General features: G+C 45.9%; 1 protein-coding gene and 1 long non-coding RNA gene across 7 annotated transcripts; both read left to right on the top strand.

The window, feature by feature from the left end:
- Window positions 1-346: 346 nt before the first annotated feature.
- Window positions 347-7134, top strand: nicn1 (nicolin 1). 5 transcript variants are annotated; one of them, XR_005075301.1, is made up of 9 exons: window positions 347-504; window positions 1639-1788; window positions 3193-3372; window positions 4717-4830; window positions 5536-5604; window positions 5833-5937; window positions 6009-6097; window positions 6213-6444; window positions 6667-7134. XR_005075301.1 is itself a non-coding variant. In XM_037099632.1 (7 exons), exons 2-7 carry the CDS (start codon window positions 1642-1644, stop codon window positions 6706-6708), a joined length of 657 nt encoding a protein of 218 aa, XP_036955527.1. In that variant the 5' UTR covers window positions 347-504; window positions 1639-1641; the 3' UTR covers window positions 6709-7134. The 5 variants fall into 5 exon arrangements, 2 of the variants coding, with proteins under 2 accessions (XP_036955527.1, XP_036955528.1); XR_005075300.1 differs by having other exon boundaries at window positions 6009-6110; XR_005075299.1 differs by lacking the exon at window positions 6009-6097.
- A 17398-nt stretch (window positions 7135-24532) lies between these two features.
- LOC119020476 lies at window positions 24533-26635 on the top strand. Of its 2 annotated transcripts, XR_005075332.1 has the most exons (4): window positions 24533-24751; window positions 25183-25445; window positions 25820-25952; window positions 26090-26635. It is a non-coding gene; the product is annotated as an uncharacterized LOC119020476 (long non-coding RNA). The 2 variants fall into 2 exon arrangements; XR_005075331.1 differs by lacking the exon at window positions 24533-24751 and having other exon boundaries at window positions 25123-25445.
- The last annotated feature ends 201 nt before the right edge of the window (window positions 26636-26836 follow it).

The following is a 26836-nucleotide window of genomic DNA, read 5'->3' as shown; positions in this document are numbered from 1 at the left end:
ACAGCTCAGGCTGCAGGACGTCACAGCTCAGGCTGCAGGACGTCACAGCTCAGGCTGCAGGACGTCACAGCTCAGGCTGCAGGACGTCACAGCTCAGGCTGCAGGACGTCACAGCTCAGGCTGCAGGACGTCACGGACGTCACAGCTCAGGCTGCAGGACGTCACAGCTCAGGCTGCAGGACGTCACAGCTCAGGCTGCAGGACGTCACAGCTCAGGCTGCAGGCTGCAGGACGTCACAGCTCAGGCTGCAGGACGTCACAGCTCAGGCTGCAGGCTGCAGGACGTCACAGCTCAGGCTGCAGGCTGCAGCAGCTCATCATGGAGCGCAGACATCTCAGAGCGCTGCTGGCCCTTTAAGACGCGCACTGTCGCCATGGTTACAAGCAGGAAGTAACAGAGCGTCTTTAGCATGTCAACATCCGCGACTCCCAGCATCGCATCCTCTCTGTTCCTCTTTCTTTCTTCAGCTGTCATCCCCTCCGGCTCCTCTCTGACAGATAACTGTGAGTACTGAACCGACGCAGCTTCTCTCTGCGGGTTTCTTCGACCCGTATTTCACACATAATGCCGACTCATCTGTTAGCTTCCCGGCTATCGCTAGCTTCCGCACTGTTAGCTTGTGCGCTAACGGTGATGTCAGAGTATCAGTGTCACTGTGTCGCGCTCAGCTGATCTGCAGCATCACGACATGGATGTTTGACGTCATGAAGTGTTGGTGTTGACGTGCAGACGCTCTGCTGTCTGTTCAGCACCGACACGTCGCTGTCCGTGGTGCTAACAGGAGCGGGGCAGCTAGCCACACAGCCCGTGACGTCACACAGGAGGACGTCAGAGAGAGAAGTGTTCACAGCCTGTTTACATGTTGTCAACACAGATCAGCTAGTTTAACTGTGAGAGTCTGATGTCAGGACTGGTTTCATATAGTTGGATTTAATTTGTCGTTAATTTGCCTTGTGCAATAAAGTCATCAGTTCTATAACATAACAGGATGCATAATAAGACTGTCAGCAATGAAACCCGCCAACAGAAATGTTTTAGGATGTTTGACTTGAAAGTACTATTTGATAATGTGTGTAAAACAGTAAAAATTAACTTGTTACATCTCCTCATTCTCCCTCTTAAAATAATACAGACAGAATCTATAAATGTGTGAATAACGTTGTTTCAAAGATTAGCTGCAGGACACAAGACGTCTCCTGATTTAATTCATGAAAAGTCTCATTAGCTACATTTACATGAAGTCTGATGAGCTGATTGTAAGGCCAAACCGAAACAAAAATGCTTTATATATCTGTGTCAGTCAGTATAAACAAGGTACATTTCAATCAACATCAGAGTTAGTTTAAATCTTTTCATTAACATGTTAAAAAAAACAAAAAACTGTCCCAGTGTTTGTGACTGCACTCTGCACAGTGACTGGCTCAGTACTGAGTTCTGAAGGAAGTGCAGCTCCAAACAGATTTGAGGTGAAGCGAAGGAGAACTGTGAAATATTGTAAAAATCTCATTTGCTGCAGAGATAAATCAACAGTAAGACCTTGATGTTATCAGAAGTGTTCAGGAGGCTGGCCGGTTGCAGTGTGACCTGATTTTGACTCGTGTCATCATGGGGTGTAATTTAACTGTCATTTGTTCCAGAAGATGAGCGGGAACACTGAGGACATCAAACCTGTGAACTGCACCATCAAACCTCCGGTCTACCTGCAGATCGGAGACACCAAAACCGACCCGGCTCACTCTGGAGTTTGTGTTGTGGACGTCACGCTCCCGTTTGGAAAGCCTGTTAATGTGAGAGACAGAAATCCCTGCCAGCTAACATGTATTATAGATGCTTTTCATGCTTTATTATCCTCTACTCTTTTTTACTGAGTCAATCTAAGCACACGGACCAAAGTTAACCTCAAGTACTGACACAAGCTCTTCTTTATATTGCTCAATGGTTCATTTTACAACAAGAGACCTGTGAAAAAGTGTCCAAATCGGAAAGGACGTTGTAGACTAACAACTGACTCACACTGTGAAGAACAAATCCATGTTTCGATCAGCATGAGGAGAGCTTGTTAGCTGTTAGCTGTCAGTATGCAGTGGGCTGCGGAGGACTGTGGTGTGTTTGGCTCAGGGAGCTAACAGCTATGAGCTAATAGCTCACAGCTGAATAGCCTCGTGAACTGCAGCCTAATGTTAGCAGCTAGTAACATTATTTTCTAGGATGGAGGTAAAAAACGTTACCGTGCATGTATAGTTACAGCATTCCTACAGAATTATGAGCTCACAGGTTTCCTTCATCGACCAGGATAATACTGGACCATGATTAATTGTTGAATCTTGTCTGTAGCAGGAGCTCAGATGCTGTCAGAGCTTGTAAAGGAAACAGTTAGTGTTTGTCTGACTGCACTCTGACCTGACAGCCTGTAACTGTATTACTGGAAGTAAATTAACTTTTGAAGGAGAATGCACACGGCTGAAGAAATGTGTGTAATCTCCTCAGAGTTTGTTTTTCTTGGCTCCCAGCATGCAGTTAGAATAAATTCTTAAAGTACCATTTTCCCTTCAGCCATATTATTTCCCATCCGTGTTTCTGCTGCCTCCCGCCGGCGCCGTCTCATAAAGCAGAAAACACACACACACAAACAAAACATTAGTTTGAATATGAAACTGGATTCCAGTCTTGAGAGACTTCACGTATTCTGGGCGTTGACCTACTTTTCAGCATTTAGTCCTAATTAAAAATCATTTTTAATGCAGAGCGACTCCTCATTAGCTCAGAGCTGTGAGCTTCAAAGGCGCCTGCCTGGAGGAAGTTAATGCATGAAGGAATTATCTCCACCAGGAGCTTCGCTGCCGTCTCCAGGTTAGAATGTTAATACTGTAATCTGGCCGACTCTGGTTCTCAAACAACAGGTTGGGACCATCCTGGACTGCAGGCAGCAGTGTGCTTTAATGAGTCTGATTTATATTATTTTTAAGTTCCATTTCCTCCGGCAGGTCACCAGAGACCTCCTTATTATTCAAAGTGTGAGATCTAATTTGAAGTTGGTTCAAATGCTAAAAAGCTCAAGTAAATCATTTGTAATAAATTTAAATCAATTCGGAATCAAATCATATTCTAATATCAGGAGCAACAAGGGAATTTAGCATTTTCACTCAAGGTGGTGGAGCTCTGTGTCTCACCGGGGACACTGTGTGTTTCAGATCGAGGAGATCACCTTTAAGAACTACTACACAGCATATGTGACTGTACGCTTGTTGAGGAGGAGCCCCGGACAGGAGACTCCTGCTAAGTGGAGCACAGCTCTGAGAGACCTGCCTCTGATGGACAACCCCCACACAGAGAGAGGCTCCCAGGACTACTTCTCCATCCACAGGACACAGGTGAGCTGCAGCCAGTGTGTGTCGGGCACGCTCAACACCTGCTTCTACCTGCCGTGAGAGTGTAATCGACAAGTGACACGTCTTTTTAAGACCGTTTAATGCCAGCATTATAATTACGTGTGTCATGATTTGGATGCTATATAACAAATTAAACATAATTATCAATTACAACATCAAGCAGGAGTAACAGAATTCCCTTCCAGCACACTTTCGCAGAAAAAGCTAGCTTAGCATTAGCCTGCAGCTGCATGAAGACGATCAGCAGCAGACGTGTCGGGTTAACTAAACATCCTTTATTGATTTATTTGGGAAGAGGGTTCACTCTGGACACACTGGAGAAACTACATTTCTGACTTTGTTGACCTCTGGAATCTTTAGTTTTGGTGAATATTACTTGAACTGAAAAAGAAAACCCATCATTTATGTTTTAATCTTTTCAAATCTGATATTCTTACAATAACAAAACTACCAGTGATTAAAGAACAGAAGAATAAATGGAATCATGACTTTTAAATAGTCACATTTTAGTAGTGAATTAAACCGTGACACACCTGATAACACAAAACATCACTTTGAAGTGACATTAACTTTGAATCGTTAATATTTGGACAGTGAATGTTATATCACAGGAACAGTTCCGGCCTCTCGTGAGTTTCCTGTTTCTCCGCCTGTTACTGGAGGCGGCTGCAGCTGAACTTGACATCAGTTCTGTAGAACATAAAACCAACACAGCCTGCCTGAGCTCAGTGTCGTTTATTTAATGTGTCAGCTGGTAAACCAGCCAGCTCTGCAAGAAAAGCTCAGTAAGCATCATAATGTGGATATGTAGAGACAATACAAGCTGAGTTATTTTTCATTTCTTCTATTTATTTCCTGTTTATACACTATGCAAATGGAGCCAGATGGTGAATGTTGATTTCATTTTTGTTTACTTCAGATGGCGCTCTGAGTCTGAAATAGTTTAAAGGCTAATTGTGATCATATAAATTATGTTTATTCGCTCTTAATGGGTTATTGTTTCTCATATTTAGCCTTAAGGGATGCTCAGTAATTGCAGTGATTCTCTGTGTGAGGACTTTAACTCCTTCGGGGATAAAAAATAAAGTCACAGAATGTTTAAAAAGCAAAACAAGTTGTTTTTCAAACAAGCTACGTGAGCGAGTACAAGTCTGTCAGTCTGAGAACAGCCAACAGCTCGTTCCTCCTCAAAGATTTATCTTTAACAGAACATTCTGGTTTATTTCAAAGGTTCAGAAGTATTATTTCCACATGTTGTGCTCATTAATTTCCTTCCCCCATCAAATACTCTAACAGCAGCTCTCCTGTGTCCTGTTGTCGGTCCAGATGCAGGTGGAGCCGGACCACGTGGCGTCTGTGAGGCTGATCCTGAGACAGCCGTCCTCCGCCTGGCTCACCTTCAGCCTCGAGGACGTCAAAATATACCCTCACATGGAGCCGGTTAGTTCTCTGTATTCATAACTTTTGACTTTCAGAGCAAAACTAACATTTATCACAAACTCACTGAGATGTTAAAGTTAGAATAATGAACTTAATGAGCTCTGAATGGCACTGAGAGTGGAGCTAACTGCTCCTGCTAGCTGTTATGTACACAGCATCAGTATTATATTCAGTGGACTGTTTGATTTGTGGTATAATTAAGCTAAGTGTGTGTGTCGTGGACACAGGTCCAGCTAGCAGGTCGTTTACAGTGAGCTTTTACTGGACTGCTGAGACAGAACCAGAACATTTGAGTTGCTGAAAGGAGCTGGAGGATGAAAAAAGCCTCATGGAGCTGAGAGTTCAGTTTGTCAGAACAAGCTAATACAGACTGTCATGTGATCTCTTGTTCATGTGAACAGATGGGTCATAGTGTACTGGTCAGAGATGGTAACTGAGTGAAGTGAGTCGACTGGTTCATCAACACGCTTCTGTTTGTCTTTAATGAAACAGTCCTGGTGAATCATCATCATGCGGTCAGTTCATTCTCTCTGTGTCAGGTTCTGATCTGTGTACTGGATCGTTGGGATGTAGTGATGTACACGTCTGTACTACGTCGTTGTTCTTCATACAACCACCAGATGGAGCCAAAGTGAAACCCTGCAGTCAAGTTAAAGAAATAATCCCAACACTGTCAGATTTAACTGCTCTGTTTTTCTGTTCCAGGACCCAGAGAAGGAGGTTTCTGATTGGCTGTCCGACCTGACGCTGGTGGACCAGCACCCGGACCTGGAGGTACTGAGTCGGTTCTGTCTGTCTGTATAAACAGGGTCGTAGCCACCAGTCAGGTCAGGTCAGCATGTCTCTGGGATCTGGCGTGTTTTACAATATACTGATACTGATTGGATACATTTACAGAAGGTTGATAGATAAGAAAATGATTTCCCTAACAGAAATGTTTAGCTGGTAGTTTGCCCTTCGGCTCTCCCTCTGCTTGACATCCTTCCTCCCGTCTGTCTCCAGGGCCTCCCAGACCCTCAGACTGTGTCGTCCAGTATCCAGCAGATGTGGGCTCTGACTGAGGTGATGCAGACCAACCAGACTACAGCCTCCATCGGAAGATTTGACGTGAGTCTGAAACACACAGATCACCCTTCTCTTCAGGCGACACAGAGGCAGCTGTGTGGTCATCATGTCAGGTGCTGAGACTGTGAACGTCCTGCAGTGGTGACGGGAGTCCAAAAACAAGCCCGAGATGAAGCGTCGTTACACGGAGAGAGGAAACGCTGCACGTACCTCTGGTCTCTATGACAACAGTATCTTGACAGCTGCTGCTGTATGATCCCCTCTGATCCTCTGAGGTTCACTGTCTCTGTGTTCTCTATCTGACATCTGGACATCAGAGGAGCAGGATGTGGGTGATGACGTCGTGAGGTGAGGAGAAAGAGAAAGAGCCACAGTAACGTCACCAGAGCCTTTCTGAAGAGTTGAGAGATTTTCAACTCGAAGCGATCAGAGCGGCCGTTCAAAGAAGACGGATCGCTGGGCACAAATGTGACACGCCAGAATGAAACTGGATCAGAAAGGCGAACTCATCTCCTGGAGTGAAAGGAGTCAATCATCTATTTTTAGCAGGTCGGCTGACGTTTAAAAAACAGCTTGTACATGACAGTGTTAGTATAAAAGGGTCAGAACATAAAAGCATCAGTGAAACTCAAATCAAGATTATTCTGCATACGCCCACACGGTCCTGAAAGGTCTCATCAGTCAGAGTGACTGAGAAGGTCTGTGTGAGTGTTCACAGCCTTTAATACGACAGTGAAGAAAATAAATGTTGTCTGTTTGGTGTCGCTGCAGGTGGACGGATGTTACGACATCAACCTGCTGTCTCTGACGTAACGTGGCTGACGGTGGACGGAGCTCAGTCCGCGGAGGCCTCGAGGAGCAGAGGACGTGATGACGAAGATACAAAATACGAGAACAGCTGCAGAGAAGAAGACAGACACAGTAGTTTGTGTGCAGCTAATGAGAAAACTATCATGACTTAATTTATTTACATGCCTTTTTATTTAAACGCTGACTTCTTCAAAGGGCTGCTGAGGTCAAGTTTAAGATGTTTCACTTGTTGTGATGATAATGTTCAGAGCCAAGAAATGCATAATGTCTGTCGGGACCCCACAAGTGTTGGAGAGCAGATGTGTGTTTGTGTGAATTAGAGTGAGACCTGACAGGAGGAGGCGGACGAGCACTGTGAGGACGTTAATCCTTCATGTTGTTATCTGCAGATCTTCTTGTCACTCGTCAATAAAAACTAATATCCTTGTCTTTGCTGTGCGCTGCATTGCTGAGCACTTATCAAACAACATTAAGTCTGGGATCCATCTGGGAATACGCTGCATGGACTTTATTTAGCTGGAGAGAAAGCCCCGAGGTGCTTCTGAAAATAAATCAGCCACTGTTCTTGTTTCAGTGCAGAGCGATATTGTAGATTCTCCTGGGGTTCCCTCAGAGAGCCAACTGAGCTTCCTGTGTCAGTCAGCAGAGACGAGCTCACATTGTTAACATTAAGTGTGGTGAAGTGTTATTTCAGTACGTACCGACTGAACAGGATCTTCATCCTCGTAACGTTCAGTCACTCACTCATACTGATGTTTTCTTCCTTTCTGCTGCAGCTCTAACTCACAGCTTACTGAGCGAACACAGGCTGGAGGAAATGGACCGGAAATTAAAATACTTCTGGTCAGATGATGTCAGGGAGTGTGATTTCAATTTAAATCAATAGGAACATAAACAACAGGTGTGCGGCTGCAGGCTTTTATCACACAAGGACTCACTTAAATTCACATTCAATAAGCTTTTCAGTCGCTCTTCAACATTTTCAGTCCACCTGATCAAAGTGGAATTACTTCTCTCTGCAGTCAGTGACTAAACGTGGCCGTGCTGCTGGTTGTAAGTATATCAGTAACTGAGCAGGACTTCTCAGGAAGCTGAGGTTGGAGATTTTAAAGGTCACATTTCAGCCACAGTGCTGTGATCTGCTGCTCAGTTCTTGTGTGATCATCACTCGGCGACCTGCTGCAGCTGCTCACACATCACAGTCTGATGCTGGCAGTGAAAACATTTCTACTGTGTTGGATAAGACTCATCGAACTGAAGAAGGAAAACGTTTTGCACCGTGATATTTTCCTTCTTTAACAGACGTTTGAGTCACAGCTCAGGCACCAGAGTAAAAGTTTCAGTTTGTAGGTGTCACACGTATCACCTGAACATTTGTACAACAGGTGTTTGATGACCTGCATGTGAACTGACTGTTTCAACTCTGGTAATCATGAAACCTCTAAATATTCATGAAGAGACGGTGGAACTGTCAGAATCATTAAGTAATATTTCAGTAAACTTTCAGTACTTTTGGAGGTAATTTGATTTAATAACCAGCTACTTCATGACATGTTCCTGACGTGTGACTGAAAATCTTTAGTGGTTTACTTTAATGTACAGAATATTGTTGTACAGAGTATATTCTGTACATATCTGAGTCTGTTTATTTTAACCTCCACCTGTAAATGTCCCCACATATACGATCTTCAGTGCCAGTCTGGATTTATAAAGAGTGCATCTTTACATTTCCAACATCATATTTGATTTCCCTCTCTGATTATTGGGGGAAATGTGTCTTCTTCTGTTGTTGGCTGTAAAGAGCTCAGAGACATTAAATGTAATTTCAGGCTCCACAAATAAACTGTCTCCGCCTCGACTTCTATCCTTCGCTTCCAGCAGGGCTGTAAATGACAGAGACGGTCGAGGATTGTAAAAGTGTGAAGTCAGACAGGGAAGGAAATAGAGTGGAAATTGAAGGAACAAATTGAAAACATACAGGAGCCTCACCTCCACAACACACACACGCACACACACGCACACACACACACACAAATCAGCTGCTACAAAACTGAGTAAACCACAAATCTGCAGAGCCGGCTGCTGGCTCGAGTGCACTCCACATTTAAATTCACCCAGCCGGCCTTCATTCTGCAGCCTGCATACTGATGCATGAGAGACATTTGTTAGAGAGCGAGAGCAGAGAGACGGGAGGGGAGGAGGGACGGCCTGTTTATGTGTGAAAGACAAAGAAAAGACAATTAACGCGACAGACAGACGGAGGATCTGAACCTGCGGCAGCCGGGTGATGAATCTGTTTGTTGTTCTTTGTAATAGAGCTCACAAATCTCCTTCAAGCTCGGCCGACGCGGCTCTCAGCGCAGGAACCTCCGTCTCCACCTCCTCTGTCTGTCTGACGTCTCCGCGGTTCAGAGAGTCAGACTCACGTATACCAGGCTTATGATGAAACAATACAGAATAACACCAGTTCATCTCCTCAGATCAGCGTACAGACGCTTGTATTTCTACACACTTCAGAAAATGATGATTGCCTAGAGCATGTGGACACTTTTTATTTTAGAAGGCTGGATAATATTAAACTCAGTATAAAAAGCAAAATACCAGACATGCTCACAAATATGTGCTGACGTGTCCTCGTGTGTTTGAGGTTTGAACTGAGCCGTGTCCACGTGGACCTGTGTAACCTAACCCTCATGGAAATAATAAAGAAGTGACTCACAAGCAGCCCGAGCTGATGGTTGAAACAAATGTTGAAGTTTTTTGGCCCAAATCCTTAAAGTCCCTCTTCACGTCCCGACGCTGCAGTAATCCTACATGACGCTGGACTGAAGGAACTCAGATAAACTCCCAGCAGGAGCGTTTGTGTTGGAGTCACTGAGTCACTGCTGTCAGTCTCTTGACTCCTGTTGTGTTACTGATGTGACGCTCAGACATCTTAAATCATGTAAAAGACTTTCCAACAGTTTAGACAACAGTGTGTGTTTTGCTTCTTGACAGGTGAAATCTGTTTTTAGACTGAAATGAAATGTGTTTTGTTGGGTTATGAAACTTTCCCCTCCTCCTGCCTCCTCCGCCCATCACATCTATTCTCTCTCCGCCCTCCACGCTCAGAATCTGATTTGATCCTCGCAGCATTGCATCAGTCTCCGTGTTGAGTGATGAACGATGAGCCTCTGCAGCTCTTCACCCCAACACCATGAATCATTTATTCAGATGAGCCTGTGACAGCGGTGTCATAACCTTCCTCTAATACAACGTACCTGACAGCCAGGAGAAAGACACTTCAGGCTGAGGAGGATTCTTTACGATGCTCCCTCCACCTCCAGACGCCACCAGCTCACAGGGACACAGGATGTGTTTACAGAAAAGGGTTTAACAGGATAACTCCTTAAGTCTTTGGTTCCACAGTCAGAAGTGGTCCAGGTTCAGACCGGTCCTGTTCGGTCCATACAAACTGCTCTGCAGTCAGCAGCAGAATGAAGAAATTGTGTCTTTGTGTCACTAAATAACAGAATCTTATTTAAAGGAACAGTTCAAAGTTGTGAGGACCGAGTTGTGGATCCTACACTTTCATGTACATACAATCTGTGTCGCAGACCGTTGTTAGGTTTCTGTACTGTCTGTCAGCGCTTCAGGTATTTTGCAGATGAAAACCAGTTTTACAAGAAGCAGCACGGTGACGCAGTGGTTAGAACGGTTGTCTGAGCTGGTGACGTGTCCACGGTGCACCTCGCTCAGATCCAGCTCACCTGCAGACGATTGCTTTTACAGGTTATGCACCTTAGAATGACTTTTACAAGACCTGGCTGTGAACTGACATTTGTCGTGTTGAATCTGAATGGAGGAAACACTTTCTGTCCAGACTTTCCACTGCAGTGCTGAGAGAAAACAGTCAGTTTGTCAGTTGAGTCATGAGACCAGACGTTGGCTACCAGGAGACAAATATTAGCCTGCATCAGATTGAATCTTTCCACTGTCTCTGTTTGCCTCCTGGCTGTCGGACCAAATCACGCCGACCCCGGTTTGATGGTTTATAAGATTAATGAGTGACGTATGATTTGAACAGGAGCTTCTCTGTTTTAGATTTACTCATAATACACAGCCAGCAAACACTTAGTGAAACACGGCCTGCTGCTGCATAATCAAACTGATGAACGTAATGATGTTGTCTTCCTCCAGGGCCGAACGCACGCAGCAAATTGTTCCGTCTCATAATTGGAAGGAAAGTGATTGTTTTTGTTTGGAGGGAGTGTGATCGGTGTCAGCCATGATTCATACGCTTTCCTGTGTCACTATTTGTTTAGTGTTAGCAGGAGAAACGCAAACAGCTCCCAGATTAATATGCAAATCAATCTGAAGGAACAATAAACTCTTCATGAAGTAAAAAAGTCAAGTTTAAACTTTCTGAGAAAAGATGATGAACTAACTCAATAAAACAGAGACTCAGGCCTCACCTGAGCTGCATGACACCCAGTCATCTGACAGATATGAAGCTTTACATAAATAAAATAAAAGTTTTTATGATTCAGAGGGGAAAAGAAAACGCAGCTCCGTCACGATGAGCCATTTCTGCCAAGGCTAATGTCTGAACTCCAGAATATATTCCCACAAACAACTCTGAGTCTGCTCTGGTCCCCAGACGCTTCAAGTTCAGCCAAAGTCAACCGAGACTGAATATCATCACATCTGCAGCTCAGAGTCTCAGGAAGGTTTCAGTTCCCCGTCTGTGTTCCTTCAGCAGAGGACGATCTCCTGCAGGTGCTGAAAACACTGAGTGAAGAATGATTCTGATTACTAACCATATTTTCAACATACGCAGGTGTTGTTTATAATTATTCTCTGTTTCTGAATTGATGAGTCTTTTTTACATCTCTTATTTATTTGCATCAACAAACCGACTGCTGCTGCTTACAAATGTTCCCGTTGACTCCGACACAGAATCAATTCTCACAGATTGACTTCAACTGAACCGTAAAACAAAGACTTCAGACACTCAGAGGTGACTGTGAGACAAAGACAGAAACATTTATTCATCCTGAGCAGCGAGGCGGAAATCTGCACAATTCAGGTAAAAGTCAGTGTGTGTTTGAAAGATGATGAGATTCAAAGAGAGAGAAGACGAACACTTGAAACACAAAACATTCAGTGATGTCAAAGGAGACAAAGGCATCCCGGTGCACTTCATGTACTGAGACGATGGAGGTCCTTCGAGATGAAGAGGCTGTCAGGACCTTTTCACAAGAAAATACTTCAGATCTTATAAATTAATTATTCTTTAGTCAGGGATTAAAAACATGTGCTTGACAGATAAAATCTTTTCTCCTGTCTGATTTAAAGGCTGAGAGGTAAAAAGAACGATTGGAATTAAATAAATAAAAGAGGAAATGAGATATTAGATTGGAGACGCTGCAGGCAGCAATAACAGTAAGGCAATAATATTCCACATCTGATTGAAGCAAATCTTCAGTAACGTCCTCATATAATCATGTAAAAGATTTTCTGGCACAAACAAACATAACCGGCCTTTTAAAACCACCAAGAGCTTCGAGAAGCCATAAAATCCCCCCGAACATCAGAAGCCACTCACAGGAGAGAGCGCCGAGCTTCTGCAGCCATGATTTGAATTCACAAATGCAAACAAGAAAAGGTTTGAGGCGAGTAGCAGCGTGAGAAGCTCGTTCCTCCAGTTCACTGCCAGCGAGAGGAGCTGATTGTAAAAACTGAGTCCTGTGACCACATGTTCAAATATTAATGTGGGATAAACCTACACGGTCACAGCTGAGCTGAGGAAACCTGAGGTTAATGTCAGAGGAAGGTGAGCTGTTTGAATAAACACACACACACACACACACACACACACACACACACACACCTGCCTTCTCACTGCAGGTGTGTTCAGACTGACTGAAGTGAATTTCTGAAGTGACGACGAGGAACTTTCAGTTTCTGTTGATTCTATTGGACACTTTTGACAAAAGTGATTGGACACCAGCGCGGCTGTTAGCGTGTGACAGACAGACCGCAGGATGGATCACGATGAGGTCACAGATCAATATGTAATCACACATGTGATCAGAGCCGAGCACAGGCCTCAATAATAACTCCATACAACCAGCAGGAGGTTTCCCATTAACTGGCAACGTTTCCTGCCAGTGAGCCACCATTTCCACACAAATACACGTTGCATTGTGGGTAATGTAGGCAGCAGGTTTGTAGGAGCAGTCCTCAGGTGTATCATTGCTCTCTTATAAACCTGTCTGATTTATTATGAACAGGTTCAGAACGAATGATCCAGATCAATCCAGCACAACCGCAGACATCACACGTTCTTCTTTAAACCTGCTGCCTACATTACCCACAATACATCTCAGCCACTGAGTGACATCACCAGAGGCAGTAATCAGATTACATGCAGCTTCCTCTGGAGCCACAAAGGGCATGTAGGCTTGGATATGCAGTAGGAACCTGTAATCACACTTTAATGTGAATAATTAATGGATGAATTAATTTAAATGTCCCTTAAAGTAAAAGTATAAATGTATTATTATTATTATTATTATTATTATTATTATTATTATAACAGTGTATATATGTATGATCTGAACATCAAACCAACATCCTGTATTCAACTGGTTCAGTTATTTAAAGTACCGTATGACTCTGCAGAAGCATTGGAATATTTCTTTTTTAATGTATTTATTTTTAATATATTTTCAGTCTGAGGTTAAATGAGGCGGACGCTCGACACTCTGTCACCACTAGATGGAGCTGCTGCTCTTCACTCCAGCTGCACTTCCTGCTTCACGCTTTAACACTGAGGAGGATTTCTTTTTTCTTTTTGTCTGAATATGTGCGGTGAAATTCTCAAAGATAAACTCTTTAGTTTTTGATTATCATGTAAAGTTAGAAATGTGCCATAAGGCAGCCGAGGTACGAGCCTCAGCTGTGAGTGAATCAGTGATCCTGCTGCGTCAGAGCGACAGTCCGGGTCTTATGAAAGGACCAGAATCCAATTTCAGAAGCTCTGACGGGCTGTCGGAGCGACGTTAATTGCTCTCTCTCCCACCAACAGACAGAACAAAGACTCACAATCAAAGTCTGATTTTGTCACAGTCATTAGCCGAGTTACTGCCCATTTATTCCAAATGGGCTTTGGGTCCCTTAAAGCGTCACAGCTGAGCATTAACAGCATTATGTGGGGCTGCTAAAAATACCGCAGAGCCTCGAATGAAAATTTGATTCAACAGGAAAGTTTGGAGTCATGAAAAGTGCTGCTGCGTCATTCTGTTCAGCACGTACCTGCACGTACCTGCCTGCATCTGTTCAGCAGGCAGGTACGTGCCGGATCAGCAAGAAGCTGCTGAGTTTCAGATGAAGCATGACTACAGCAAAACAAACAGTAATGGGATCTTTCACCAACGGTTTACACTATCCAACCGTTCAGATATGCAAGAGAGGCATGAAGAATGGAGATTAGTTTGACTCTGAGCCTCTCAGGTGGAAACCAGGAGGCAGCGGCTGCAGCTGAGAGCTTCACCTGTGACCACACCTGCTGACGTGACCTCCACATCCCCAACACCACCGCACGACATGAAGCGTCCCGGACGACCACGATCACACCAGCCGGCTACACTTCAGTCATTTCTCCTGATTACATGAAACTGTTTGGTGTAACTGAAGGATGACGGAGCAGAACTGAACAGAACTGAGGTGATGTCGGGTCGGACTGTGTTCACGTCTCACCCTGTGAATGGAGGATTCATTTGGACTAAACCAGAGGTGGCGTGTGATCCTCGCTGGGTTAATGTTCTGGTTGGCAGCATGGATGATGGAGGACGGGTCTCAGCATGGATTGGACCCTGATGTGTTCTGGTGTGGATCCGTGAAGGGACGGGTCCAGAAGTTTAGTTCCATTATTTTGTTAATTTCTCATGTTATAATGGAAGGAAATATCAGGCATATTCATGTGGAGTGAGTAACATCTGATAGTGGATTTAAATCAGTTGTGTTTGAAATTAGGCTTGACTGAATTAAAGGAGACTGTCGGGCCGTAGCGGAGGTATACTCTCTTCTGAGTGCCATCCTAGCTGTTGTATGGAGTGGAGGATGGACTGAATACTACTGTGAAGTTCACTGTTACTCATGTGGAGTCACTGAAGCACACGAGCTGCTGAAAGTTTTACGTCTCTGTGTGACTGAAGCAGCAGCCTTCACCCATCCTGAGCAGAGCGGTCGGTGATGAACTGATGCTGCACATCACTGCTGTCTGGACCAGAGCAGCACCACGTGACCGAGAGGAGGAGGAGGAGGAGGAGGACAGAGGAGGAGGACAGAGGAGGAGGAGGAGGAGGAGGACAGAGGAGGAGGAGGAGGAGGACAGAAGAGGAGGACAGAGGAGGAGGACAGAAGAGGAGGAGGAGGAGGAGGAGGAGGAGGACAGAAGAGGAGGAGGAGGACAGAAGAGGAGGAGGACAGAGGAGGAGGAGGACAGAAGAGGAGGAGGAGGAGGACAGAGGAGGAGGAGGACAGAAGAGGAGGACAGAGGAGGAGGAGGAGGAGGAGGAGGAGGACAGAGGAGGAGGAGGAGGAGGACAGAAGAGGAGGAGGAGGACAGAAGAAGAGGAGGAGGAGGAGGACAGGGGAGGAGAACAGAAGAGGAGGAGGACAGAAGAGGAGGAGGAGAACAGAAGAGGAGGAGGACAGAAGAGGAGGAGGAGGAGGAGGACAGAGGAGGAGGAGGAGGAGGACAGAAGAGGAGGAGGACAGAAGAGGAGGAGGAGGACAGAAGAGGAGGAGGAGGACAGAAGAGGAGGAGGAGGAGGAGGACAGAGGAGGAGGAGGAGGAGGAGGAGGACAGAAGAGGAGGAGGAGGAGGAGGATGAAGGAGAGCAGCTGAGACGATTCTCAACCTCTGATCCCGACCTCACCAGGACCCCCGACGACCCGTTCAGTCTGGCTGGTCGATTTACGATCAAGTGATTCCAAGTTAATTTTCCGACACCTTGTTCAGACTTCGGCTGTATAAAAGGTAGAAGTCACTCTTGTTTGTGTTCACATTGATCCCTGTTCCATCAGGCTGTCTGGGGTATTTGACCCCGATCAGTGAATCCCCGAGCTGGCTCTTTATCTCTGCCTCAGTGACACAATCAGCAGAGCTCCTGATTCGCTGGCTGGGACACATTAGTGAGATAACCCCCCTCCCCATCCAACCCCGGGCCTCCTAATGTTGCGCGCCTCCACATCACTTCAGGGACGGGATCACTCCGAGTTGATTGGCTTTGTGTTTTCCTTTCCTTCCGTTGGGATCTGCAGCAAACAGAGCTCATAATTGACTGGCTCGTTGTGAGATGAGCTCAGTCACTTGTGGTGAGATGTGTGAGTGCTGCTCGCGCGTGAGACGACGGCAGCTCTCTAAAAGTTGAGCACCGGTGTGATTTGTTGATCCCCGAAGAGTCGACGTCCTTTAACGGAGACGTGGTCGGCTACAAGTGCTCCGCTGGAAGACTTGTTGCACGTATGCAGACGGCGCAGCAGCTTCTATATGTTGTATGTCTACGTAGATCCTGAACAGCATCTTGTACTGTAACTGTATCCTGAACCAGCTCTGAGTCCTAGAAATCACATTTATACACGACTAATATCTGACTGCAAATACACTTCAAAGGAAAAATAAAGCAGCAGATTGTTTTCTACGAACATAATGAGGAGACGGTGTTAATGAGTCCAGTCAGTATCAATAAAAAGTTAATTATCTGCATGTTTTACAGCAAAATAACCAATCTAACATCATGGCATCCAACTGGAGCGTTATTAAACTGTTTTATGATTACGTGTAGTCGCTCACAGCACTTGGTTAATGTTCAGAAGACACGCTGGCTCTTTATTAATGTTTAACATAGAACACAAACCTGAACAGAAGTGTTGGAGTCGCCTGATGTCACGCAGGACCGTGAAGCTTCACATCTGCCACCACAACACAGCAGACAAACAGATCTGTGCAGGTCAGTAACACCAGCTGTCAGACAGGAAGGGATTTCTCTTCAAACTCAACAAATGACAGAAAGTAAGTGCAGTAACAGAGGAGAACTGTGGAAATACTCAGTTTTAACTAGTTCTGTACTGTAACATCTGAGACGTGAAATGTAGTAAAATAATAATCTGAGCTGGTTGCTGGAGGTCACGATGAGTCATCTGCTTTATTTACCTTTATCATTGTAAATTAAGGTACAGGAGGCTGCTTGGTGAACTCTGGGTACCTTATGAACGAACGCTGGCCCTTATATTATGATTGTACTGAGTGTGAACCAGCGTGGCCATTTACAACATTACACATTATACAGACATTTAACTTAAGATGAGCAGCAGCTCTGCAGACGTTGTGAGCTCATCTCCAGTATGAGTACAGGGGTTCATACTGGATAACAGTCATCTGATGGGTTTCTGTGATACGCTCAGGTTTGCCTGTTTCAGCCTTTTTGAGCCTTGATAAAATTCATCCAGTGATATTTCTGCCTGCTGTCTCAGACATTTAGTCTTCACCTTTGGCCTCAGTGTGACATGTTTAGTGTCTGTGAAGCACAGAAGGGCTGCAGGTTCACTGTGGTGCACTTTGTCCCACATCTGTGACTGTTGATGAAACAGCATCAGACCTGATGGTGAACGCTGCAGCAGATTAAACATGTCCATGTCAGGCTCTTCACAGACTAGCTGCTCTGTATGACAGATGTGGAGAGCAGACCTGTGGACCTACACAAACACACCTCGGCTGCTCTTCTCGGGTCATATTTAAGAACGTCTCAGAGGATCTGCTCTCTGACATCCTTCCAACACACTTGGTTGATCTATGGCTGTAGATCTTATTGAGGCGCTGCAGGACACTCCGGAGGAATACAGAGCGATTCATCTTTTGATGAGCTGTGGCAACGTGGCGTCGATGCTGTAACGCCTGGTTCAGGCAGAGCTGCAGAGAGGCAGCTGGACGCTGAGGGGACGTGTTGTGAACAGGATACTGTAGGTTACAGAAAGGTCAGGACAAGCTTGTTCCACCCCGGTTTAAAATCATGGAAATGCAGAAGTGAAGCTAACAAGATTTTCATGACATTATGAAGGCTGTACACGCACAGACAAGATACTGAACCACAAACTGCTCCTGACTGTAAACGTGCTACATAGGTGCTCGTTCATTTATGTTGCATGTCATAGATTATTGTTAACTTAACCATGAAGTCATTTATGTGCACCAGTGATGTTAGCAGTGAAGGCAGAGCGTCACGGTCTGAAGCTGAAGGCGCTGACTGATTACATGAACATCAGTCCATCTGAACCAGACGACTCTAATCAGCACCGTGGTTCAGGATTTCTACGTCTGTTCTGTGGATTCTTACAAAGACAACTTGAACCAGCTGCTATGTTTCCAGCTCCTTTCTCCATCGAGGTGGAATTATTCCGTCTAAGAGATGACAAACAGATAATAAAAGACTTCATCTGGAGTTTAAAAAATGAACGCTGGCTTCCCTCTGAAATCTCCTCGCTCTCCTCCTCACTGTGAGCCACTTGAAGAGACGGCAGCCAATTTAAATGCACATCAACGCGGGTTAGACGGTCGGGGATGATGCGCTGCAGTTCGGCATGTGGCAAAACTGGTTTAACAGTTTCCTTAGCTGTTTTCTGTGGAAGCAGTCAAGAGGCGATGCATAATCAATCACCATCCTGCTTTGTAATTCTGCAGCATGAGCCGAGCGCTTCATATCTCAACCATATTAAAATGCAACGACGTGAGGAGGAGTGTATGAGAGCCGGCGCAGCAGGAGGCGCCGCATGTGCTGCCGTGACGGGCTGCAAACTGATCAAACCTTCCAGAGACGAGATTTAATCACGCAGTCCTGCAGTGAGTGCAGCACGTGTGTGTGTGTGTGTGTGTGTGTGTGTGTTAAATACAGCACAATCAGCCCTCCTCTGCCATCACGAGCCTGCTGTCAGATCACACAGATCTTAATGAAAGAGCGTCTCTGCCCTGAATGTTAAATCCATTTACAGCGAGTCGAGGAGCAGAACCTCCAACATCCTGCTGGAAGTTACAGAGTGATGCTGACAGTGATTCTCCCTGCTTGACTTGGGATGGGAGGAGGGAGCGTGTGTGTGTGTGTGTGTGTGTGTGTGTGTGTGTGTGTGTGTTAGAAAGGTTACAGCCCACCGTGAGCGATTAGCTGCTGTTGATCCGTTCCTTTCTCTCCGTGTCACAGCTCTCCTTTGCATGCGCGTCTAATCCTCAACTTCTCATTGATTCTATTTCAGCAGACAAAATAATCTCAGTCACCTCAAACCTCATCTGAGAGACGGATGACATCATGCTCCCTGTGACAGTGTATGTATGGATTATTAATCTAATATTGTTTTGGTGTGGAAGTTCATGTCCCCCAGAGGATGAGTCGCACTGAGTTTGGCTGCCAGCTGCGATCAGTTCACCTGATTCATCGTCATGGAGGAGACGATGAGTTTTACATTTTTGGGTGAACTTTTCCTTTAACTCACACAAAATTCAGTCTTTCAATCAGTCCCGTTTTTAAATGTTTCGATGTAATCTACATATACGTATGTTACATACACATTTTGAGTTATATATGCAAAACACTAAGAAATTGCTACTTAAACAAATGCAGATTCAACCAAAACCACTTGTAGCATTAACAGGTTTCATTTAGCTGTTAACTTCACAGGGAAACTTGTGACAGTCAACATGTCTGATAACAAAACAAACGCTGATGTTTGCTCTGATCTTCTGAAAGATTCAGTAGTTATTGTGTGTCGAAGCTTTGTGGATCACAAGATGGCGCCGGTGTGTGTACCTGGCCGCCTGCTGCTCCTACGGTATCTTGTTTTTTTAGTGTTCTCAACCCTTGTCATTACACAGATCAAGTCTCTGCTGGTGTACGATCGCCAATTCCTTTTAGATCTTAGACATAATGCCAGGACATTGGGTGCGTTTGAGCATGGTGGACAGAAAACTGTGCCCCCGCTTCTGGCGGGGATCCCGACTCACCTGTGTCGGGCCTTGGCTCTACCTCCTCGGCGGAAGCGTCTCCGCCGCCGCGGCAAACGCGGTGGTCGGCTGGTGAAGCTTAAAGCCTGGCTGGCAGGATCTTCGACCATCTCCCGGACAGAACTGGGATTAATCCATCCTTTCGTTGTGCCCCGGCGTTTCCTGGACCCCATCGGTGCCTGCCTTGTACCTGTCACCGGATCGTTTGCGGGACTCCAGCCTCGCCGCTCCTGCCCTCCTCGGCTTTCCCAGCGCGGGGTGAACCTCCGGCTCCTGAAGACGCTGCCACGGTCTCGCAGATCCACCGAACCGCAGCCCCCGGCGCCCGCCAGGATCGGCCTGGTGAACGCCAGATCTCTGGCGAACAAAACCTTTATTTTGAGGGATTTCTTCAACTCTCGCGGCCTGGATTTTCTCTGCGTGACAGAGACTTGGATCGGTCCCAGTGAGTGCAGTCCTCTGGTCGAACTTTTACCGTCCGGCTGTTCTTATTTTAACTCCCCGCGGACGTCAGGCCGTGGAGGAGGAACGGCGACTGTTTATAAAAATGATTTTAAATGTAGGCAGCGTGCCGTCTCATCCTCCTCTTCCAGTTTTGAGGCACATTTATTTGTGGTGGGCCGCTCTGATCCGGTGCTGTGTGCTGTCATCTACCGACCCCCCAAATACAACAAGGACTTTTTAAATGACTTCTCTGATCTGCTGGCTGAAATTATGCCCAAGTATGATCGTGTCCTCCTTGTTGGGGATTTTAACATTCATGTGTGTTGTCCTGACAAGCCGATGGTGAAGGACTTTTTAAGCCTCATTGACTCTTTTAATTTGGTGCAGTGTGTGTCTGGTCCCACACATGAACATGGACACACATTAGACCTTGTCCTCTCCCATGGTTTGTCTGTGTCCAACTTGGAAAATTGTGACAATGTGTTTTCTGATCATTTGCCTGTGGTGTTTGAAACTGCCTTTTCCTGCTCTGCAGTCAAATCTGCCGCTCCTGTTCGGAGCCGTCGGATTTTTAACCCTGCCACTGCTGGTCAGTTCTCTTCTGCTTTTAACCGACTGTGTGTTTCCTCTGGCTTACCATCTGCAAACACGGCGGAGCTAAATTCCTGGTTTCACTCCTCCTGCCGAACCATACTGGACTCTGTGGCTCCATTAAAAACGGTGCAGCTCAAAGTTAAACCTGAGCCATGGCTTAATGAGAAAACTCGCGCAGCTAGACAGGAGTGCCGAAAAGCTGAACGCAGGTGGAATAAGGACAAGCTGCAGGTCTCGTACCAAATCTTAAGAAACTGTTGGCGCTGCTACCAGAGCACTCTTAAGGAGGCCAAAAGACAATACCTGTCCAACCTTGTTGAATCTAATCACCACAACCCGCGTGTGCTATTTAAAACCATCGAGGCTGTTCTTAATCCCCCCCAGGTGTGCATAGAGGCATCCCCTAAAATGTGCAATAGTTTCCTGCAGTTTTTTATTGACAAGGTTTCTACTGCAAGGGCTCTCATCCCTACTCCTGCATCTGACCCCTCTGACCTTGTCCCTTGCTTGGCTGTATTTGATTTGTTTGAGCCTGTGTCTCTGAAGGCCTTAGAACATGTGGTTGACCGGATTAAACCATCAGGTTCTCCCCGTGACTCTATCCCGCCCCACTTTTTTAAAGATGTTTTCCCCAGTATAGGGCAGACGGTTCTGGCCATTATCAACAGCAGTCTGTCTTCTGGTGTTGTCCCCCAAAGTTTTAAACATGCTGTGGTGCAACCCCTTCTCAAGAAACACAGTCTTGACCCTGGTGTGCTAGCCAATTTTAGACCCATTTCCAAACTGCCTTTCATTTCAAAAATCCTGGAAAAAGTTATGTATACTCAATTGAAATCGTTTCTGGATGAGCACGAGGTCCTGGAGGTATTCCAGTCCGGATTTAAAACACTACATAGCACAGAGTCAGCTCTATTAAGAGTTTTTAATGATATCCTTTTGGCAAATGACTCTGGAGACTATGTAACCCTTCTACTCCTTGACTTAAGTTCAGCTTTTGATACCGTGGACCACAGCATTTTACTGCATCGGTTGCAGCTAGTAGGCATCTCTGGTACCGCCTTGGACTGCTTCAGGTCCTACCTGGCAAACAGGACTATGTGCGTAAGCCTTGGTGGTTCTGAGTCCCGCTCTGCTCCGCTGTCATATGGGGTTCCACAGGGTTCAATTTTAGGGCCCCTGCTTTTCTCACTGTACTTGCTGCCCCTGGGTTCCATCCTGAGAAAACATGGTATCTCTTTTCATTGTTACGCTGATGATACCCAGATTTATATGCCACTGAAGAAGAAGGACGGGTTTTCCTTGAAACCACTTCTGTTATGTCTTGAAGACATTAAAGCCTGGATGTCTTTGAACTTTTTAAAATTTAATGAAAATAAAACAGAAGTGATGGTGTTCAGTCCCAGTGGCTCTTGTGAACCACTTCCTGTTGACTTGGGCCCCTTGCTGCCTTACAGGAAGCAAACAGTTACAAACCTGGGTTTTAAGATGGACAGTGATTTTAAACTTGACCGGCAAATCGGTGCAATAGTTAAGTCCAGCTTCTTTCACCTTAGGCAGCTGGCAAAGGTGAAGCCCTTCCTTGCACAAAAGCACTTTGAAACAGTAATCCACGCCTTCATTACATCGCGGCTGGATTACTGTAACGCACTTTATCTTGGAGTCAGCCAGTCCTCCCTGGCGCGTCTCCAGTTAGTTCAAAATGCTGCTGCTCGCCTCCTGACTGGAACGCGTAAGAGGGAGCACATTACTCCCATTTTAGCCTCTCTCCACTGGCTGCCTGTGCACTTTAGAGTCCATTTTAAGATTCTTTTATTTGTTTTTAAATCCTTAAATGGTCTCGCCCCGCCTTACCTCTCTGAGCTGCTCCGCCCATACACTCCTGCCCGGTGCCTCAGGTCAGCTGATCAGCTGCTCCTGGAGTTACCAAGGGCCAAACGGAAGCTCAGAGGGGATAGAGCCTTCTCTGTTGCTGGTCCTAAATTGTGGAATGACCTCCCGTTATGTATTAGACAAGCCCCTTCACTGTCCGTTTTTAAAAAACGTCTTAAGACCCATTTTTATTCCTTGGCTTTTAATCCAGCATGAGACTCTGTTTCTGTTTTTGCTTTAATATTATTTTAACATTGTTTTATCGTTTATTATTGTTTTTATATTGTTCTTTGTTTTATATGTCTTATTTCATGTCCTATTTTATGTACAGCACTTTGTGTCAGCTGCAGCTGTTTTTAAAGGGCTTTATAAATAAAATTGAGTTGAGTTGAGTTGGATCTCTGCTGTGTGTGATTGGACGATCCTCCATGTTTGAGGCGTGAACGCTGGACTCTCTGACTGCCACAGAACCAGCCGACCCGCCTCAGGTCTCAGATGTCTGCTCCACACGTCCTCCAGCCTGCGACTGAGGTTAGCGTGAGGTGATCATGCGTTACTCTCTGCGGAGACGACAGGTGTGACGGGGCCGGTGTGGATCACTGGATCAGACAGTGTGGCAGAGAGAGGAGGGCGGCGGGTCGCAGGGTTCCTGCTTACTGATGCATCATAGTAACACATATGCTAAAGATATCAAATACAACAATAAAAACTCTGACCTGGATGACTGAGATGCTTCATCAACATGATCTACATCAGATCGACTGCAGTTCAAGTTACATTTGGTCTCTCTCCGTCCTCTCTCTGACTCTCTCCTGAGGTCATGGCGACATGTGACCTGATGGAAACTTGTGGATGTCTCTGGTTTGAACACTGGAGTTGATGTGAGAGTTCTACGTCACGTAGAGTAGCTCCAACACGTCATCTGACCCGGTCAACAGCAACCACACACGGTCCGGCTCGTCCAGCTGAGACACATGAAGAGTTACACCTGAGCTGATGGTTCACAGAGTTAAAGTACGTCAGCAGTTTGTTCAGACCTCATCCACAGTGAGAGTGAGCCGCAGACCAGTGTTACAAAACTGTGAACATGTTATATAACTGCGTCTCCTTCAGCCTGTATTTGTCTTTTTCCTCTGTCACTTCCTCCCCTCCCTCACACAGTGTTACACAGAACAAGGCTCAGTCGACCCAATAAAGTTCTTTGATATGTAAAAATATAGTTGAGCGGATCGCAAATGAAGATGTTTTATAATTCAGCAGCAGCCAGCGCGTCTTTATAAAAACCTTTTCACTCTCAGAGCTGCGTCGTCTCCTCTGTCGGCAGGTTTCTGTCCTATATTTAACATTTTCACTCAGCGTTGTTTTCACTCTTTAAGTTTTCAAGGGCACAAACTCAGGTTCTCTCTCATTGTCTGTCTTGTCTGTACTCTCACCGTCTCGCAGCCGATTTGTCTTGATGTGTTTCTATTGAAAATCCTTTTTTTGATCCAAGGAGTGAAAACATGTTTTAAACATCTTCTGTGAGGTGAAATCAGCAGCTCTGCTGGAGCTTCCACAGACCTGGTGTTTTGTCTGTGAGGCAGATCAGCATTTATTCATAACACGGATCATATCTTTGTAATTTCATCTTTTATTGGTGGTAGTAACACGAGCAGCATCACTTCTGACCTCTTTGTGTCTCTGATCATGAGAGTTAGCTGCAAAAACAAGAGCAAAAACTCAACTTTACCATTTAATGAATCTTCAACAATGAATTACTCTAGTTTTCTGTTAACATGCAGGATGTGTTAAAGTGCTGCTAATGCTAACAACATCCTGCTGCTGCTTCACAATAAAAGACTGAATAACACTAAGTGGCTTTTATTGTGAAGGAGTCACAGGACTCTGTGTATTTGTCACTGTGTCGATGGAAACAGGTTGTAATTAATCGATTATTGACGGACTTCTTTTAATGAAACGACCTGAGCTCTGATTGGCTGCACAGACACCCGGCTGCCCAGCCACTGTTACCACGGTAACTACAGCCAAAACGACCAGGACTGAAATATATCTTTAAACCTGAGGTGATCTGCCACAGACCAACTTTCCTCTCTGTGGAAGGTTTATTCATCCACATCCTAGCCGCAAATTTCTTCCTCCCCTCTCCTCACCCCTCTCTCTCCTCTCCCCTCTCCTCACCCCTCTCTCTCCTCACCCCTCTCCTCTCCCCTCTCCTCACCCCTCTCTCTCCTCTCCCCTCTCCTCTCCCCTCTCCTCACCCCTCTCTCTCCTCACCCCTCTCCTCTCCCCTCTCTCTCCTCTCCCCTCTCCTCTCCCCTCTCCTCACCCCTCTCTCTCCTCACCCCTCTCCTCACCCCTCTCTCTCCTCTCCCCTCTCCCCTCTCTCTCCTCTCCCCTCTCTCCTCTCTCTCCTCACCCCTCTCTCCTCTCCCCTCTCCTCACCCCTCTCTCCTCTCCCCTCTCCTCACCCCTCTCTCCCCCTCCTGCCTCGATGATTTCACATCCTGGTTGTGCTTTATGTCTCTTAAAAGATGCAGCTGACCACGGCAGCACTGCTGATGCAAGAGGATCCTCCGCCCATTAAGCACTGTTGCCTCCTGCATCTTTCAAAGAAACCCCCCTCGGATCCAAGACCACTTTGAAGTACCCTTTATCGATCTGCTGCTGTGAAGTGAGGGCGCCTGAAGGTGGAGTGGGTGGAGACAGGAGAGAGTGTGAGAGAGACTATGACAGATCAGAAGACATGCAGACCTCCACCTGACCTCGTCGCCTCCATCTGTGCTCCTGAGCTCAGGTGACACATTAAAAACACACTCGGACCGTCGTTCACGTCTCCTGTCAGAATATTTTCATCTGATTTATAAAGTTTTGTTTCCTGTACATTCATTTCTAAGAAAAACAAACCCACAGAGTCGTTTCTGAGGTCGGTGTCCCGTGACGTAGCTTCAGCATGTCGTCTCTGTGGTTTCAGACGTGGGATCATTGTCGGATGTCTCATGAGGCGTCTTCTTGTCTCCACCTGTTGCTCTCTGATAATCTAACCCTCTGACTGTGTAACTCAGCTGCTCTCCATCAGCTGATTTTGTCCCCAGTTTGTTCAAATGTTGTCTCAATGTATTTCACCACAAATGTGTAACAAGAAGAATAAACAGTCCAAATCTTCTGCAGCTGAACAGTCGAGCACCTCAACACGGGAACCTGCTGAAGTGCCTTTGAGCTACTTCTTTGAGTCTGACCACAGGACGAAGGTGATGCTAATCATCCCTCCTCACAGACTGCAGCTGCGCTCTGATTCGTTCAGGTGAGCGAGGTTCTGGGGACTCGACAGAGAGAACAGCCTCGGGCCCAACATGGCCGAAGCGTTAGCCTCGGCTCGGCGGTGCGAGGGCGAGAAAAATAAATGGTAATCCTTTTCTCTCCGTCTCGCTTCCTCCTCAGCCTTCTCTCCAGAAATCCTCCTCCAGCAGAGGGACGAGCCGGGTCACTGCAGGTGAGTCTGACAGCACCGGAGATCCGGTCTCAACGGTTCTGTGTGTGTGTCTGTCAGAATGGATCTGGACACTCTGTCAGTAAAGCTGGTGATTGATGAATCGGTTGTGAAATTTGTTTAAAAAAGATCTCAAGGTGATTTTTAGGAGAAATAATGAAATATTTTCCAAACAGCCATCAATCATCATGTGATGCTGTAAACAATCACAGTCGCGTCCTCGACTCAGACAATCCTGACGTTTGTCTCACGGAAACGACACGAGACGCTCCTCGTTTCCACCAGCCGGCCAAAGTGTTTTCATTAAAGGATCTTTACTGTCATGTGCAGTTAATGTGAAGCAGCTGTTTGTGATTCTCACGTCGTCCGACAGGGATTCTACAGATATGTGAAAAATAAAAATCACTGAAACACAATACAGACGTGACAGTGTGCCGAAGTTCAAATACAGGAATACATAAATGAATGAAAGCTGGAAGTCTTTGAGGTCGGATTGGTCAGATTCATGCAGATTTTCCGCCCCGCCTGCTGCTGTTGGGTGCGTTTGTTCATGTTTCTGCTTCCAACATGAAAGTGTCTCCACCTCCCTCTGTTGCGTCTCCACCCCAGGACATCCCCTGGAGGACAGCAAGCGCTCCCAGTGTGGAAGGCCAGTCGACCTGGTGGTCAGACAGCTTTTATGGTGAAAGGCATCTTTT

The sequence above is a fragment of the Acanthopagrus latus genome, chromosome 6 (genome assembly GCF_904848185.1).
Source record: "Acanthopagrus latus isolate v.2019 chromosome 6, fAcaLat1.1, whole genome shotgun sequence".
Lineage (NCBI taxonomy): Eukaryota > Metazoa > Chordata > Actinopteri > Spariformes > Sparidae > Acanthopagrus > Acanthopagrus latus.
Note: the sequence above shows the minus strand (reverse complement) of the source record. Positions and strands in the feature narration are given on the sequence as shown.

Coding starts and splice junctions, on each gene's coding strand:
- nicn1 (XM_037099632.1), top strand. CDS start 1,642: ATGAGCGGGAACACTGAGGACATCAAACCTGTGAACTGCACCATCAAA. Junction 3,373..4,716: donor TCTCCATCCACAGGACACAG/GTGAGCTGCAGC, acceptor TTGTCGGTCCAG/ATGCAGGTGGAGCCGGACCA. Junction 4,831..5,535: donor TATACCCTCACATGGAGCCG/GTTAGTTCTCTG, acceptor TTTCTGTTCCAG/GACCCAGAGAAGGAGGTTTC.